The sequence below is a fragment of the Staurois parvus genome, unplaced genomic scaffold (genome assembly GCF_062004578.1).
Source record: "Staurois parvus isolate SC_StPar_1 unplaced genomic scaffold, SC_StPar_1.0 ptg000011l, whole genome shotgun sequence".
Lineage (NCBI taxonomy): Eukaryota > Metazoa > Chordata > Amphibia > Anura > Ranidae > Staurois > Staurois parvus.
In genome coordinates this window covers 10,629,725-10,646,453 of record NW_028317807.1, presented here as the reverse complement: position 1 = coordinate 10,646,453, position 16,729 = coordinate 10,629,725, and the positions used below count along the sequence as shown (strand labels likewise).

General features: G+C 37.4%; 1 protein-coding gene across 1 annotated transcript; it reads right to left on the bottom strand.

Moving 5' to 3' along the window:
* Positions 1-3,324: 3,324 nt before the first annotated feature.
* CTLA4 (cytotoxic T-lymphocyte associated protein 4) lies at positions 3,325-9,423 on the bottom strand. Its single transcript, XM_089672726.1, has 4 exons — positions 9,206-9,423; positions 8,313-8,663; positions 6,968-7,095; positions 3,325-6,116 (listed from the first exon to the last, which is right to left on the bottom strand). Exons 1-4 carry the CDS (start codon positions 9,315-9,317, stop codon positions 6,027-6,029), a joined length of 681 nt encoding a protein of 226 aa, XP_089528852.1. The 5' UTR covers positions 9,318-9,423; the 3' UTR covers positions 3,325-6,026.
* Positions 9,424-16,729: the final 7,306 nt, after the last annotated feature.

Sequence of the window (16,729 nt, the reverse complement as noted above, 5' to 3'; positions counted from 1 at the left end):
AGCAATCCTGATTTTTATAGGGATCTAACCCTTTTTACACTTTTTTTGATAGCTAGATCCAAATCTTCCAATTGCAATTTTTCTTCCTCAACAATAAGTTTCATACTGCTAACTCCCTGTTCAATGCACAGAGCCTTCTATTTTTCTAAAAATCTTTCATTATGTAAATGTTCTGCTGGGACCACTTTGTTTCTCAACCCACGTGGAATAATATTCTGTTTAATGTAAGCCTTTAAGAAGCAAACATCCCATTTTCGATTGAGATGTTTAATAACTAGCTTTTTATGTTCCCTAAATTTTATCTTAATCTCTTCATCTTCAGTTGTTAAACTAGAATTTTCTGATACAAAAGCTCTATTTATTGCCAATTCAATATCCTCTCCAGGTATAATTGCCATGAATAAATCCTCCCTCTCAGTGTGCACCAGGTATCATAAATATTAAACTCAAAACTGAGGCGATGGGTAACCAATCTTATTGTCGAACCTCTATAATATGGTTTATAGTTCGCACGTTGCGGTGAAGAAACCCCGTGAAGCAGGGCCCTGCCATCTTTATCATCTTTATCTCACTAAGGATACCAACAGTGATTCTTTTATGAATAACTCTTCATTTTTACATATGGGCATGTCCACTGTAAATCTGTACAAGTTCACCACTCACTCGTGCCCTACATAGGGGCTGCATTGCTATCATTCTATCATCCTGTTATTATATGAGCATCTGTACCCCTGTCATATCTCCAATTTTTTCACCCACATTGCCCTTATTGGGTTATGGGTAATCTTACCAATATATGGTGCCTGTTATCAGCCATTATTGCATAGCGCTGTACAGTATTATACCTGATGGTACCATTTTTTGACACACCCCCTGCTGGTGGTGTAACCAATGTGTTGGTGCTGCAAATGCACTAGACAGGTTTCTGTCATTGCATATGCAGCACATTTATATTAAGACCGGTCTTGATGTTGCTTTTATGTGATTTTAGGTCTTTGTGTATTATCTCATACTTAAGTGATGGTGAACCAGAGTATTTACCCTATTGTCTATAATTATTGTGTAATAAAGCATAATTTTTGGGAATTATCCTGAGTATCGCATTCTGTCCATGATGTGACCACTTTTCTGTGAATTTCTTTTTCACAACCCCTTTTTTTTGTAAGGATGAGGCCCTTTTCCACATCAACATGAAGACAACATGAACCCCCCTCCCCCAAAGCACCCTCTCATGTTGAGGGCATGTAGCCTGGTATGGTTCAGGAGGGGGACCACTCACTTGTCCCCCTCTTTTCTAGCCTACCGGGCTGCATGCTCTGATAAGGGTCTGGAATAGATCTTGGGGAGGACACTATGCCATTTTTTTTTTTTATTCTGGTGTGGTGTTCCCATTAAAATCCATACCAGGCCTAAGGGTCTGGTATAGATTTGGGGGGGGACCTTGTGCCAATTTTAGAAAAATGTTGGCATGGGGTTCCCCTCAAAATATGTACCAGACCCAAAAGGGCCTATTATGGATTGGGAGGATCACCACCCTACCACCATATTTTTTTTTTGAATGGGCCCTCTTTTTCTTTCCATTTTGCAGACAGCATGGAATCACCTTGACACCATATGAGTCATGGTTGTTAAGTGTGCGGCAGTCGTTAAACACCAAGCTCTTTCCAATTAATCCAAATGATACAAATGAGTCAGAATGAATCAAAAAATTTTGTTATAACTTTTTTGGATTCGTTCAGATTCGTTACTATGTCCATTCGGAAATTTGGATACACCCAAATCTCAGAAAATGAAATTTGCGTATGAAAAATGAATCTGAATGAACCACATTGCACATGTCTATGGAGAATAAACTCAACTCTCTCAACACATCAACATGAAGACAACATGAACCCCCCTCCCCCAAAGCACCCTCTCATGTTGAGGGCATGTAGCCTGGTATGGTTCAGGAGGGGGACCACTCACTTGTCCCCCTCTTTTCTAGCCTACCGGGCTGCATGCTCTGATAAGGGTCTGGAATAGATCTTGGGGAGGACACTATGCCATTTTTTTTTTTTATTCTGGTGTGGTGTTCCCATTAAAATCCATACCAGGCCTAAGGGTCTGGTATAGATTTGGGGGGGGACCTTGTGCCAATTTTAGAAAAATGTTGGCATGGGGTTCCCCTCAAAATATGTACCAGACCCAAAAGGGCCTATTATGGATTGGGAGGATCACCACCCTACCACCATATTTTTTTTTTGAATGGGCCCTCTTTTTCTTTCCATTTTGCAGACAGCATGGAATCACCTTGACACCATATGAGTCATGGTTGTTAAGTGTGCGGCAGTCGTTAAACACCAAGCTCTTTCCAATTAATCCAAATGATACAAATGAGTCAGAATGAATCAAAAAATTTTGTTATAACTTTTTTGGATTCGTTCAGATTCGTTACTATGTCCATTCGGAAATTTGGATACACCCAAATCTCAGAAAATGAAATTTGCGTATGAAAAATGAATCTGAATGAACCACATTGCACATGTCTATGGAGAATAAACTCAACTCTGTTCGTGTATTTAGGAGTGCCTGTATATTTGAACAGTGTGAACCCCCTTGAATCAAATTGTATTGTAACTGTATTGTCTCCTTTCATTTTGTAAAGGGCTGTGAAAATGGTTGAAACTATATAATTCCTGTATAATAATAAATAACTTTTGCATTTTTAATAAAAAAAGTGCAAGTAACAAAGGACTAAGTCGAAAGTATCCACCACAACCAATTTTGTAGTGCTCAGTGAATTTTGTTTGGCTCCTATGAGTCGCTACACTTTGTTTTTTTGAAGGTAGTTCAATAAGAGTATGTTGGTACTTAATGTGCAGCAGCCCAAAACAAATTTTTATTAAAAAAAATAATTATATATATATATATAGTATACAATATATACAGTATATATAAATATATATATTGGAAGCAATAAAAGGTTAGCAGGGTTTCTTCAACTGAAAGAAATATTCTCCAACAGGACCACAGAGATCAGAAAAAAACTGACAGGGGTCTAAACTGTTACCAAATGTATTTATTTTATGGAGACAAACTAATGAATGAAAGGAATCTATGTTCACTTCAATCATCCAATCATCTGCAAGGCAAAGTCATATTTTATTAAATTTATTTGCACATGACTGGGTATTCAAAGGGAACACAGCATCATTTATTCACTGAGCTAAGCTAATACTCTCTACTACTTTAGTAAATAAATCCCACAGGCTAAGTTCTATATAAAGTGCTTCCACAAATTTCAACTTACAGTTTTTAACACTATAGAAAGAAATTGCAACAAAGTAAAATGATAATATTTTATTAGAATATTGATGAAGGAAGCAATTCCTGTGTACACCATATTTATACCATAGTTTGATTAAAACAAAAACATAAAATGGTATTATCAATGCATTTTCACAGAAAACATTTCTCAATACACATTTCATCTTGTGAAAACATGATGTAACACATAGGATACAAAGATAATGCTAGAAGCATGTGCATAATTATGTAAGGGATATACACAACATTGACACAATGCATAAGGCAAACTATTTGCTTTATAGGTCAGTTGTTACTACTAACACAACTAAGATGTCCAAAGAAGGCTTAACATATGGGGACTAGTTTGCTACTTTTCAAAACCTTATTCAGTGGGCTATTGATCTAGAAAATATCTACCCACAAAACATTTCAGTATCATGCTCCCTTGTATATTAAAATGTTTCAGACTGCCTACCTGTCTGTCAGTGAGTTCTGTTTGGGCCCTCGGTGTTTCTGTCCCATTCTGAATCAGTACATTTAAAACTGAACTGCTAAAACTATAGATTACCAGTTTGCTGATGTAGAGTAAGCACATTGTTTTTTTCAGCCTCTCTTTTGTGACTGTGACATCATGTGAATTCAAGGGCCTGTGTGAATGGACCTCTTTTGTTTCAAGTGGGTTTTGCATTCCCAGACAGGTCTATTGAAATGCAAAACCTGCTTGAATCACATCAAATGCAGGTGAAGAGGAGGTCTACTGCAGGTCAAATGCTTCTCTCAGTGAATACTGAATGATCTTAGAAGCATCCTAAACTGGTGTCAACCTGACATTACCAGCAGTGATTACAGCTCAAAATTGCTTTAATGTGAGCTCAGCTTTAGTAAATCAGGCTCACAGAGTTGAAACCTCTGGGGCATATTATTAAATGTTTCCATTCAGGCTTTTCACCTTGTTGCCACACCAAACTTCCACTTACTCTAAACAGCAAAAGAACCACCAGGAAGTTCAATGAAATAGGCATATCAGGAGTATCTCACACTGTCCCCCAGTCATTTCTCTAAGTAGAGATGCCAGCTTAAAATATTTCTATTGGTGAACATCACCTATATTTCAAAATGCCTTTTTGTAAGGTACTGCTATTCCATTTATTAACTAAATGGTTCAATCAGTAGACAACTTTTACCTACGCATTTTCTTTTAGAAAATATAGTTAAATATAGTTAATATATTATTTACATGTTGTTGCCAAAGTGCTGCTAATAAAAGGCACGATAGAATGAAATTATGTCTGAAGCCAAATATACTTAGTTTTATTTTGTAGTTTTCATGTATTTCAGAGCTTTATTATCACTGTTATTCATAGTAAATCATATATGAAATCTTTTGTATCTGATGCCTATGGCAAGTAGATTACCTGATTAAGGAATCAACTTTTGTCGGCAATGGTTTCACATTGGTCAAGTTTTTCTTGCTCAAGCTTTGGTAAATCCAATGCAACAGTGTGTAGGTGACAGGTGCACTTTCACATGCACCACTGGATAATGAAAAAAAAATTAAAAAGCAATAGTGAACTAAAAAATATAGGGTAAATACATTTTCCATTTAGCAGCGTAAAACTGTGGGCTGTGGCCACCGGCATTATGTATAAAACTGACAGGCTGACTCCAGCCTGCAACTCCAGCCAGCAAAAAAGTTTAAAGAACAAGCTTACCTTGTAACTAAAATCCAGTAGCTCACCATCCCCAGCTTCCTAACCTACTCTAACTTAGATAGTTTCCCCTGAATCAGATGGTAGTGGTGGCCTCCTCCAATGTTTACATTCTGTTTACATTCTGTGGTCCAAAATCTCCTTCAGCGAATTAGTCCGACTTGTTCCCAGAGTGAGTTCCCAGAAGCTTAGAAGGGGCCATACCTCTAATGCCTCTCTCTAGAACTATAGCTCAGTTCAAGTCCGTGCAGAGTTACTGTCCAGGTACAACCAGCACTGGAGAATAATTTGAGCTGCAGAATGTACATAGTGGAGAAGATTGCAGATGCCAGAAAGAGGTAAATAAGCATCTGATTGGGGAGTCTGACATTAGATAAGGTCGGGTGACTGAGAAGGTTGGGATAGTGGGTTTTACTTAGGAAGTGAACCCAAATTTACCTATCTAGGAATATTGGGGGGGGGGGGGGACGAGTGTGATTCTTGCCCGCTGCATTAAAAATAATAATTGACGTTATTATGTTGGCCCATCGGCTTCAAAACATTTTTTACCAGACCCAGAATAAGTGTGCAGATCTGCAAAAAAAGAATGAACTTTGAAGTGCAAATATGTTTTAAAGCTACAGCACCAGCATCACAGCCAGGACCTAGCATGAGAATGAGAAGTCAACAATGGCAGCTACCACACTTTTCTCAAAAAATACTTCCTTTAATTTAATGGAATTCTATGAAAAGGAATATTATATGACTTAATTTTATTTACGCAATATACTGTTATGCAGCACAAGCACTACACGGCAATAAATGTGCATCTTTTCAGATGCAGGAGATGCAAACTTAGTCTAGAACTTTTACTAGTCCCAGCAACATAAGACATGTTCAGCTTTGTCTCGCAGTGGTACTTGGGCTAAAACATGTATCATTTTGCTCAAGGTAATGTATGATGACAGCTTTAGCCAGCAATAAAATGCTTGGCAAGCAAGAATGGATAATAATGTACTCAGTAAGTTTGAAGTTTCCAGCTTGTTGAAATCACATTTGAATATAATAAGGATGATAATTCTTGTAATTTGATTGGAGTACCTGTCCATAGTGACCTGTATCCCATCTCCTTTTCCTTCCCTGTAAAATAGTATTAGAAAGTTTTAACAAAACATCCTTACAGACATATGCAATAAATAAACCTGTATAGGAAAAATACTTTGGATAGACTTAATATTTAATATAAATTATAATGGTGATTAACTGAAAGTAAATGCAGGAGAATGGTGAGAAATCACTATGAAGCCTAATGTGTTCATGTGTCTTTATGTACTTAGTGATCCGCTGAAAGACACACACATACATGTTCAATGGATGTTTATTGCAAATGTTGTGTTCTCATTTGTAGTGTGCAGTGGACTTCAAAATAATGCTGTTTTAAAGAATCCTATATGCAAATAGGGTAAACAAAGTTGTGTGTGTAAAGATTCTGCCTTGAAATGAACATGTCCAGCTATTGCAGAACACAGTAACCATTAAATATGGATAAACTCAGTTTATCAGTGATGGGGAATTGTTTTTTGCAAAAAGTATTGCTATGTGCTGTTATTATACTCTATAATTACATCTACCAGCCAAATAGATGTATTTCCATTTGCCTGGTGTGCTAGCAGTGGCACTCTCAGTCACTCCTCCCAGTTGGTATATCAGCAAGTTCTTATACTCCCTTCTCTATGGATTTCAGTAGTCTAGTTACAGACCAGCAGTAGGAAGCTGGACTTCTACAGCCTACATGGTATCAGAAGCATGTCTTTTAGCACTGCAGGCAAAGAAGGCTGTTGCAGTCTTTGCTAAGATCATCCAAGTCAGACATTTCCCCCGAAGGTTATCAAGTATATTAATAATAACGGTTGAACTTTGGTTCTTTTTGTTATAACTAGGTATGGAAGTTTGTGATGGAAAGCATATTTCATTATCAAATGACAACTTACCTTACATATTAAAACACTTGTGACCAATAGACTGTAGACTAGCATAACCAGAATAGTGATGAGGAAGGCCAAATCATAAGACTTTGATTCAACTGGTTCCATTGATTGAGCACATTGTGATGTTAGATCTATAAAATCAAGTATTTTCAATCAAACTGATGTTTTACATGTTTTATGGCTCATTTAAGCAAGATGGCAAATGCAACAAATAAAGTGTCCAACCAAAAATTGATATATTAACTCATATCTCTAGCAGAAGCTTGTGAGTTTAGTCATCTGGTGTCTTCATATATTTTTCATGATTCCCAAATAATTCCTGCTCTCTTTTCCCTGCCAAGGTGATTACAAGTGTTTCATAGCCTTTTTGCTGTATTGCTATTCATATATTTAGGTTAGACTAGCCTTTCTCAATCTTGTGAACACAGAGGAGCCCTTGAAATAACTTTCTGGTATCAGGAAACCGCTACTAAAAATTACTATATCTACAACTCATGATACATTAGTGTGATAGGCAATGGGAGGAATGCTCCTTACACTTGTAGTTATTAGGAAGAAGAATTACTCACTTACAGATAGCTAAAACAATCAATGGTGTCAGTGGGAACTTATCTGAGAGGCAGAAATTGTTCATTACTCAAAGAACCATTAGCAACCTCTGGAGGAACCCTAGGGTTCCATGGAATTCTGGTTGAGAAACCTTGGGTTAGACTAATAAAGGGATGCTGCCAAAAATCAAACATTGCATTTAGTCTGTGATTGAATCAGCTAATCCCTGACTCACATGCCACATTCTTGGTACAGAGCAGGAACTCAGTAAAAGGGTGATTCCACCAGAACCTAATTAAAGTTTTAAGGCATGATAGGTTGCTTTTAAGTCAGATCAATACTCTTCTTTATAAGAATTGCACTAAGGCAGCAGAGTTCATCCCATCCAATTATATAACTATAGTTCAACCAAAAAAGTAATTTTTCCCAACCTAGAACTATCCTTTAAAACTGCTTTAAATTTGTAAGCCTCAAATAAGCAAATATTTCATTTTAGCCATTTACTGTTTTTCAGTCCCCCACTTCAAGTATAATTAATAAAGATGATTTAGCTAATTAAAGTAATAGTTTAACAGTTCATGCCTTTGGACAAAGTTCATGTTTATTGTCATTTTTACCAAATATACTGTATTTTGTTTATTAGTTCCAGAAACAGTGAGCGTTACTAGAAAGAGTCCACTGGATAACTTAGAAATGAGCATTATAAAATTTAAGAATATGATGATAACATAAAGAATATGAATATGTAAAAATAACATTAATAACATGAATATATAAAAATAGCTGGCAAATTACTCACCACTGACATAAATAAGTGTTGCGTTTCCTTCTGTCGTACGATAGGGAGGAGGATACATGACCTCAAACTTGCAGAAATACAGGCCAGTGTCCTCCACCTGCAGCCCCGATATGTTAAAAATCACATTCTCTGGACCTTGAATGCCTAAACATTGGATGGCATTGCCACTAGTGACTGGTTCGTAGTCAGTGGATAAAGACAAAACACAAACTTCTGTTGCCAAATTGTCTATTTTCTTCAAAAGACTGAAACGTATCTCCTCCATCATTCCCTTTACTTTGTAGTCACAGGCTAATGTGGCTTCTCCCTGTCTGTTGGCCACAACCACAGCTGGCTGGGAAACGTCAGCACCTGTGAAACAGAAGCATCAACAACATATGTTCTCATTGCTAATTATTGGAATGTTATTTCTAGTGCAGAAGTTTGGTCTCTGCTTTTGACATCAGTGACATCCCCATAGCAACAACCAAACAAAATGTAATATACCAGTAAGAATGTTCAGCCTGGAATGCATACATTCTCATAATCCATATTATAAATTCACCAAGCCTCATAAGGGTTATAAAATTTAAAAATATTTGAAACCATAAATAACTGCAATCTTTGTTCATATGGAAGAACATACTGTCAAATGTAATTGTCTATGAAAGCTTTGGTGATTAAGTTTGTGTCTACACACATAGTACAATGATTACCTAACATTATTGTTAAAATGGTCTTTTGTAGGAAATGTAACATTATAACCTGATAAAAACATGAGTAATTAGTACTCAACTAGTCATTACTGCCTTAGGGAAGAGTAAAAGCTCACAAGATCAGAGAGACAATAAGGCATACATTTCAATAAAATACATTTCTATCAAAGAGATTGTCAGACCGTATATTGCTCCTACCTTCTGATGTACTGATATAAAACCAGCTGATTCCAATGAATATGGGAAACAACATTGTGATGCAGATGTGTAAAATATTTATGAAAAAATCAGATTTAATGTTCAACAGCATAAAATAAAAGATATGCTCTTTCTTAATCTTGATTGCTCAGGAACTGTCTTCACAAATGTCTGTCAGGTCACTAAACCCTGTTTGCTTTAAATAAGGTGATCAGGTGCCCCTGAGAAACCACGTTTGAGGGTAAGGTGACTTTGAAATGATGTTTCAGGTCACACAAAGATTGCATATATAACCTCAGATTCACAAGTGCTAACCTGAGTTGTTCAGCGTTCAGTGTTTTGGATTTACAAGAAAGGAAATAGTGGGTTGGAGCCGTTACGTAGAGATTACCACATTAAGAACTGAGAAAACTCTGTATAACCAAAACAAGCCTATCTGAGAATGGAAAATAATGATGATTTCACATCACCTGTAATTTGCTTATTTAATTCTAGGAACCCTTCTCCAGTCTCAAGTGAAATGTATAGTATTGAGGACCCATTTACGTCTTGGCAGTATGTTAATGCGCATTATGTTCTATATTGATGTGAGCTACATTAAGGCAGTCCATCAAAATTAAAAGGCTGCCAAACATTCTAACATGCTAAAAACTGTACATGACTCCTTTTTTTAAAAAACGAAGATGTGTTGCATTAGTGCAATAGGGTTCCATTCAAAATGAATGACACTGTAATGCTGTAGCACATGTAATGTGTATTAGCATGCACTGCCCTGAATTGCATACAGGTCCTCTACCCAGCTGTACCAAGAATCTGCCAAATGGATATACAAATCACCTGGCTGTTACATAGGCACAAAATAGAGATATGAAAGAAATTTTTTGATAATCTATGGATTTATACTTTTCAGAGTCTAATAACTATTGTTTAGCAGGTTGGAATAAGTTTGTACTTTGCTATTTGTTTTATTTAATCTATGAATGGATTGCCGCTGTGTCCTAAAATAAATGACATGGAAGTTGCCATTATTTATGTTGCATGATATTTATGCAACTGTTTATCATATGCCTATTTTCAGGTAACATATAATAAAATGGGTTTTAGTGCACATAAACACAATATTATACCTATTTTTTTGTAAAATAAAAAAGATGAGGTTACATCGATTAAACAGACATCCAACATGTCAAGCCTTAACACTGCACATACCCAGGAATTGTTCATTGGCTGGCCTTTAAAAGTCTTTGCAGGTTATCAGTTTAGAGTTAACCATGTGGTGCAATTGCCTTTTACATACATGAGTATGTGTAAGAAAATGGGGGGAGGGGTTTTAATAACAAATAATAATACAGGCATTAATAAATAATATCAATATTATTAAGCCACTCCCACTTCTCACCGTTCTTTTAGGGGTAGGTCACCAATGAAACACACAACACAAACTTTAGGTGAAAAAGATTATATTGTACAAAGAATTACCATGAACGGCCTTGTTATAGACAAATAAATATTACGTAAGCTATGTAGAAACAATAACCAATTTCCAAGTGGCATAAAAATCACAGGCAAAGATTAGCAGCAATATGACCCAAAACCATCAAGCAATACAATCTTTGCCCCATGGAAGACATGCCCAAAGAACCAAAGACAATGTGTAAGAAAATGGGGGGAGGGGTTTTAATAACAAATAATAATACAGGCATTAATAAATAATATCAATATTATTAATCCACTCCCAAAGACAAAAGTCCAGCAATCATAAACTGGCAAGATATCTAGATAGCAAGCACATCCAATATTACCACTCTCCATAGTCAGCCTTTAGCCAAGGTCTCCCAGCAATTCCCCAGTCCAGCCTCCCCAAGTTTCTGTTAGGGTCTCCCCCTGTCCTTTCTGGCCTTCAGTCGGGGTCTCACCAGCTACTCTTCAGTCAAGCCCCCCGCCCCTCCCCTGAATGTCCAATCTTTGGCTATTCTTATACTAGTCCCTTCATTTGCTATCATTGAGGACTCTCTTATTGGTCCAAACAGCACAGTCATATATTTCTCAAGAAAGCAATTGAATGGAACTCAAGTCGTTTTTGCTATGAAGCCCAACTGATATTATTGGAGTTGGTGTGTCTGAAGCTGGCTTTCAAAATCTACAAGTTCATTATCCTATCTCCTGACATAAACAGTCAGCCAGCTTAGCAACCCGAAGCTACATGACCTATGGTGTTGAGGTGTCTGGAAAATGGCCAAGACCTATAACAACCCTCTAAAGACAGAGGGTAAATGTAATTACCATACACGTAATGTAGTTTTAGCTTACTATTGAAGGTAGGGAAGAGTTCATCTTGTCCTGAATCATATACAAACATGCTTTAGACCAGCTACTTTCATAGTCATCTCACTATGTATTCCCACATAAATATATGTTATGTACATACATTTCCTACAAGTATATATTTTATTTGGTATTGTGACTTCTTACATTTCCCCCTTGAGTGCGAACAAATCCTAGATTAGAGAGCCCTCACAATAATCTAATTAATTCAGCTTGCAATTAATAATGCAGGGGCAAGTCTGACGTTCCAACACTAGGGACAATGATCTAAACAGTTAGACTCCATGATTGCACTATTTCTTTTTGGGGTATATTGCTTTCAATTTCAGGAGTCCTTCTGGTAATTGTCACACCTAGAAATACAAGTGTTGTGGTTTGCTAAGACAGAAGCACCTTTTCTCAAATAATATGTCTATACTATAAAACCCCCATTATATAACCCCTTCAGCCACTGGATGAGATTCATGTCATCCACTGTGGTTCTCTTCAAAAGAAGTGCTGGTGTAGGGTACTTTACATCTCATCTCGGCATATAGGCATTTCTCACAGTCCTTCTTTATTAGTTTTTTTGTTTTTTCTTAACTTCGTTGAGCAGCATAGTAATCCAGTTGTGTACAGACATGTACAGCTTTTTAACTGAACTTAAACGCAGGCCCTCACTCTACACATGGTACACATTTGTACGTAAAGGAAGACAGTCATTCATAGTTTGTCAGGGCCACCTTGGTCAATATACTGTAAAGATAACGAGGCCATTGTTGCATCTCTTTCTAGCTGTAGTCTTACCGTAATTAGCAAAGAAACAGATGGCAAGAAGGACATTCAGCATTGCTAATCTTTGCTCAATGATAAGAAGGTTCCAGAGCATCTTTGGAGAGGGACCAGCAAGTCTACAAAGTAAAATCAGTGGCTTCCAGGACCCCAACAATCTTTTGTACAAATGTGATTTTTTTTTTGTCTAAACACTAACGTTCTCTACTTCACCTCTAGCTCAGCACTTCATACCGCTTGCAGATCTGTTCCAACAAACAAGATAAACATTAATACATAAATACAATTAACACATTAACTTATAATAACCACAAGAAAAAAAAAGGAACAAAAAAAACTTTGATGCTTCAACTGGAACCCTTAGGCCTGTTGCACACGGGAGTAAAAATGCTGAAATGAGATGCATTGTTGGCATCAGATGAATGTAATGAATTGAGATGGCACCCTTTTTCAACCAGGGTGCCCAGGCACCCTGGGGTGCCTTCAGGCTTGTTCAGGGGTGCCTTGGCAAAATGCCTAAAAATTGCCCAAAAATTGTATACAAGCCAGTGAGTGGATGCTACCTGCCTTTTAGTTACACAAAGCTACAGGTTCTCACTGTGCATTATTACAACCTTCCAGCAACTAGCATCCTAACAACCAATGACATCATCGGGTGATAAAAAGGACGTCGAGCACATACACAGCATCCTTGTTTGCCCCTACTCTGCCCCTCTCCATCAGCACTTGGGTTACATTAGCTGAGGGAGATAAACTGAGAGAGAAGAGAAACATTTGAATACTAGTCAGTACAAGTGTGCAGAGGTGTATTTGCTTTGGAAGAATAAGTCACCTCTAACATTGTATGCCCTACTTGTGTGTATGTTGCTGCATTTTGTAAAAATATTAGTTTAGCTTATTACATTTTAAAATGGGGTGCATGAAGATTGTGCCTTGACTGAAAAAAGAGAGAAACACTGGTCTATGGGACATTGCACACAGCTGAGTAAAGATCAGTAATAGAGCATTGAGTACAGAGTAGTATTGCACACAGCTGAGTAAAGATCAGTAATAGAGCATTGAGTACAGAGTAGTATTGCACACAGCTGAGTAAAGATCAGTAATAGAGCATTGAGTACAGAGTAGTGTTGCACACAGCTGAGTAAAGATCAGTAATAGAGCTTTGAGTACAGAGTAGTATTGCACACAGATGAGTAAAGATCAGTAATAGAGCATTGAGTACAGAGTAGTAAAACAAAATAGAACATTTTACATTAGCAGTAATTAACTCATGTGTTTACTCATTTAGGCCCCTTGCACACGAGCATCATAATTTACTGATGTTTACTCAGGAATGTATGATGTACAAGTATTGGCAATGAAGAAGAATTTTACTTGTCTATACACTTAAATACATTTAGTCACCTATACTCAATATTACTTAGGTCTTTACACACAGTTTTTGTCCCCTGGCATATGGGCATCACAAGTTTCTGAGTAAATTATGAAGCCCATGTACAAGGGGCCTTATCCATAATAGTTTCTAACTCCATGCCATGGAATAATACATTATAAAACAGTTATTTAATTAAAGCAAAGACCCATCTAAAATGTCTTGTTACTTCAAAAACAAAGAACAGACTGAATGCTGCTTTTACTCCTATACATCTTTCTTCTACCTTGATCAGGAAGAGCAAGGAGAATGCAATCTGTTCAACCAATGTGAATAACGCAAGAGTAGCACCACCAAACGCTGTTGCTTGTTGCATCATACACGTTAACACCCAGCTATAGAGAAAAATACTCTAACACTGCAACAAAGCAATAAAAATCCACTAAACAATTCATAAACAAACAAAATATGGAAGCCACAGATATGTCTCCAATTTGCAAATTCTATCTATCTATCCATTCAGTCGTATCCGACCCTTCGCGATTGTATGGACCTTCACTCGTAAGCGACTTTTTCCATAAATTCTCTTAGCAATTATTTTACAGGGTAGGTTGCTAGGTTTTTCCCCAACCCCTACCATGCAGGAGATCCCGCATGGCCAGGGATGAAACTAGGACAATTTAGACAGGAGCCAATTAACCTACCAGCATGTCTTTGGAGTGTGGGAGGAAACTGGAATACCCAGAGAAAACCCACGCAAGCACAGGGAGAACATGCAAACTCCATGCAGGAGGCACCATGGTTGAGAATTGAACCCATGACCCATTTACTGCATGGCAGACGTGCTAACCACTAAGCCACTGTGCTGCCCATTTGCAAATTAATGACACTAAAAGTTTTTTTATACCCCACTATCCACTGAGGTTCACAATAATCAAGCTAAAATAACTGACAGCACTCAACAAACCCTTATCTGCAAACTAAACTGTGCAGAAAATTGTAAGATACAGTGAACCACAGTTATGAATATGTATTCCAGCCACACCAAGCCCCTCTTATCTGGCTCGTAAAATATGTAAGAAGTATATAACTTTGCTATAAATATATATTTCACTGCACATGGTAATTTTGTACACAAGCTCTATGTGTGATTTTTCCAATTTGGTGTGTGCACAGGGTGACAGGGATGATTTTAATCTTTTTAAAATTACTTTCTTTTATTTATTTTTTTTGCACATATTTATTTGTACTTTTAAAATTAAGTATATTGATATCACAAGGGGGCTAATGATCAGATGACAGGTCCTCTTTATGGAATCATCTGGGGTATATTAGACCCCCAATATCTCCCTTGCCCTCTCCTTCAGTTAATCAGGCATAGATTCATCAAGGCAGCTTGAAGTCTTTTACCCCAGTCCTGGGCCCCATGGAGGGACAGGAGAGTCCAGGAATCTCCTCTACAGCCAACCAGATCACATTTACACATTTACATGCTGAAAGTCAGCTGAAAAAATCAATTGCAAACCAACAGCTTCAGCAGTAAAGTTTTTTTGAGGTGTGCTATGTGGGTGCTAAGAAGGAACGTACAAAGTGCTCCCTTTGCTATTGTACAGCTAAGTAGGTAAATCATCAGCCACATAAATATCCCAAAGTAATTTGTGCCCCTGCTTTTAAGATTGATTTCCAAGACAGCATCTCTGTAGCGTCCAATTTCTGTGTTTACTGTCTGTGATACTTTTTTTATTTGCACTAACATACAATTTTGAGGACAAGCTTTCGGGGAACGTCCCCTTCTTCAGGTCTAAGCAGTACTGAACACAGATTTAGCAGAATGTTGGAAGAATGTTGGAAGAGATATAGGGGATGGGGAGAAAAAAAAAAAAGAGATAAGACACAGCAAAAGAAAAGTCTGGGGGGGGGTGGAAGACAACACTCACAGAGGCAGTCATGCTCGAGGTGATAAATCTGTTGGATAATGATTGAGGAATCCCATGTCCAAATTCAGGCCGTTATCTCTTGTGTCAAATAGAATTATCATTCTTAGTTCAAAAGTTTTTCTTTCCTGAATGGATTTGAAATTTCCTTTAAGAACTAAAATGTTGAGGTCTCCCAAAGTGTGGTCCGGTTATGCGAAATGGTGTCCCACAGGTGTGCAAAGGTCATCTTCTTTATGTTCCTTGATGGAATGTCTGTGCAAATTCATCCTTGTTTGCAACTTCTGTCCTGTTTCGCCAACATAAGATCCTTTGCTACATTTTCTGCACTGGATAAGGTACACAACATTACTGGAGGTGCAACTGTATGAACCAGAGATATTGAAGATCCCTTTTGAGTGTCTGACACTTTTTGATGGATTGATTTGGTTGCACAGTTTGCAGCATTTCTTATTGCAGGGTTTGCTTCCATTATTTGTGACATCATAATCAGAAGGAAGTTCCTTACTGATTAGTTTATTTCTGAGGTTGGGGGCTTGTCTGAAAGCTAGTATTGGTGGTTGCTGGAATATTTCTTTCAGAGTTCCATAATCTGTTATGATGGGTTGTAAATCTTTGATTATTTTTCTTATTCCTTCTAGTGCTATGTTGTATGTGGTTACTAGAGGTACACGGTTGTTTGTTTTTTTCTCCTTGTACTGAAGTAGATTTTCTCTTCGGGTTCTCAAGGCTGTGTTTATGCTGGTGTTGATAGTTTTGTCATTGTAAACTTTCTTACGGAAGGCGTCTGCTAGTGTCCCGAGATGTTTATCTCTGTTTCTTGGGTCAGAACATATTCGGTGGTATCTAATGGCCTGAATGTGTATGATGGCTCGTTTCGTGTGTTGGGGGTGGAAGCTAGAACTGTGGAGGTAGTTGCATCTGTCAGTGGGTTTCCTGTATATTGAGGTGTGAAGCGTATAATCCCTGATGTATACTGTGGTGTCTAGGAAGTTGACGTGTGTGTTTGAGTATTCCATTTTTAGTTTAAATGATGGATGAAAAGTGTTCATCAATGAGTAAAATTGTTTTAGGTATTCTTCACCTTCTGTCCATATGATGAAAATATCATCAATATAGCGA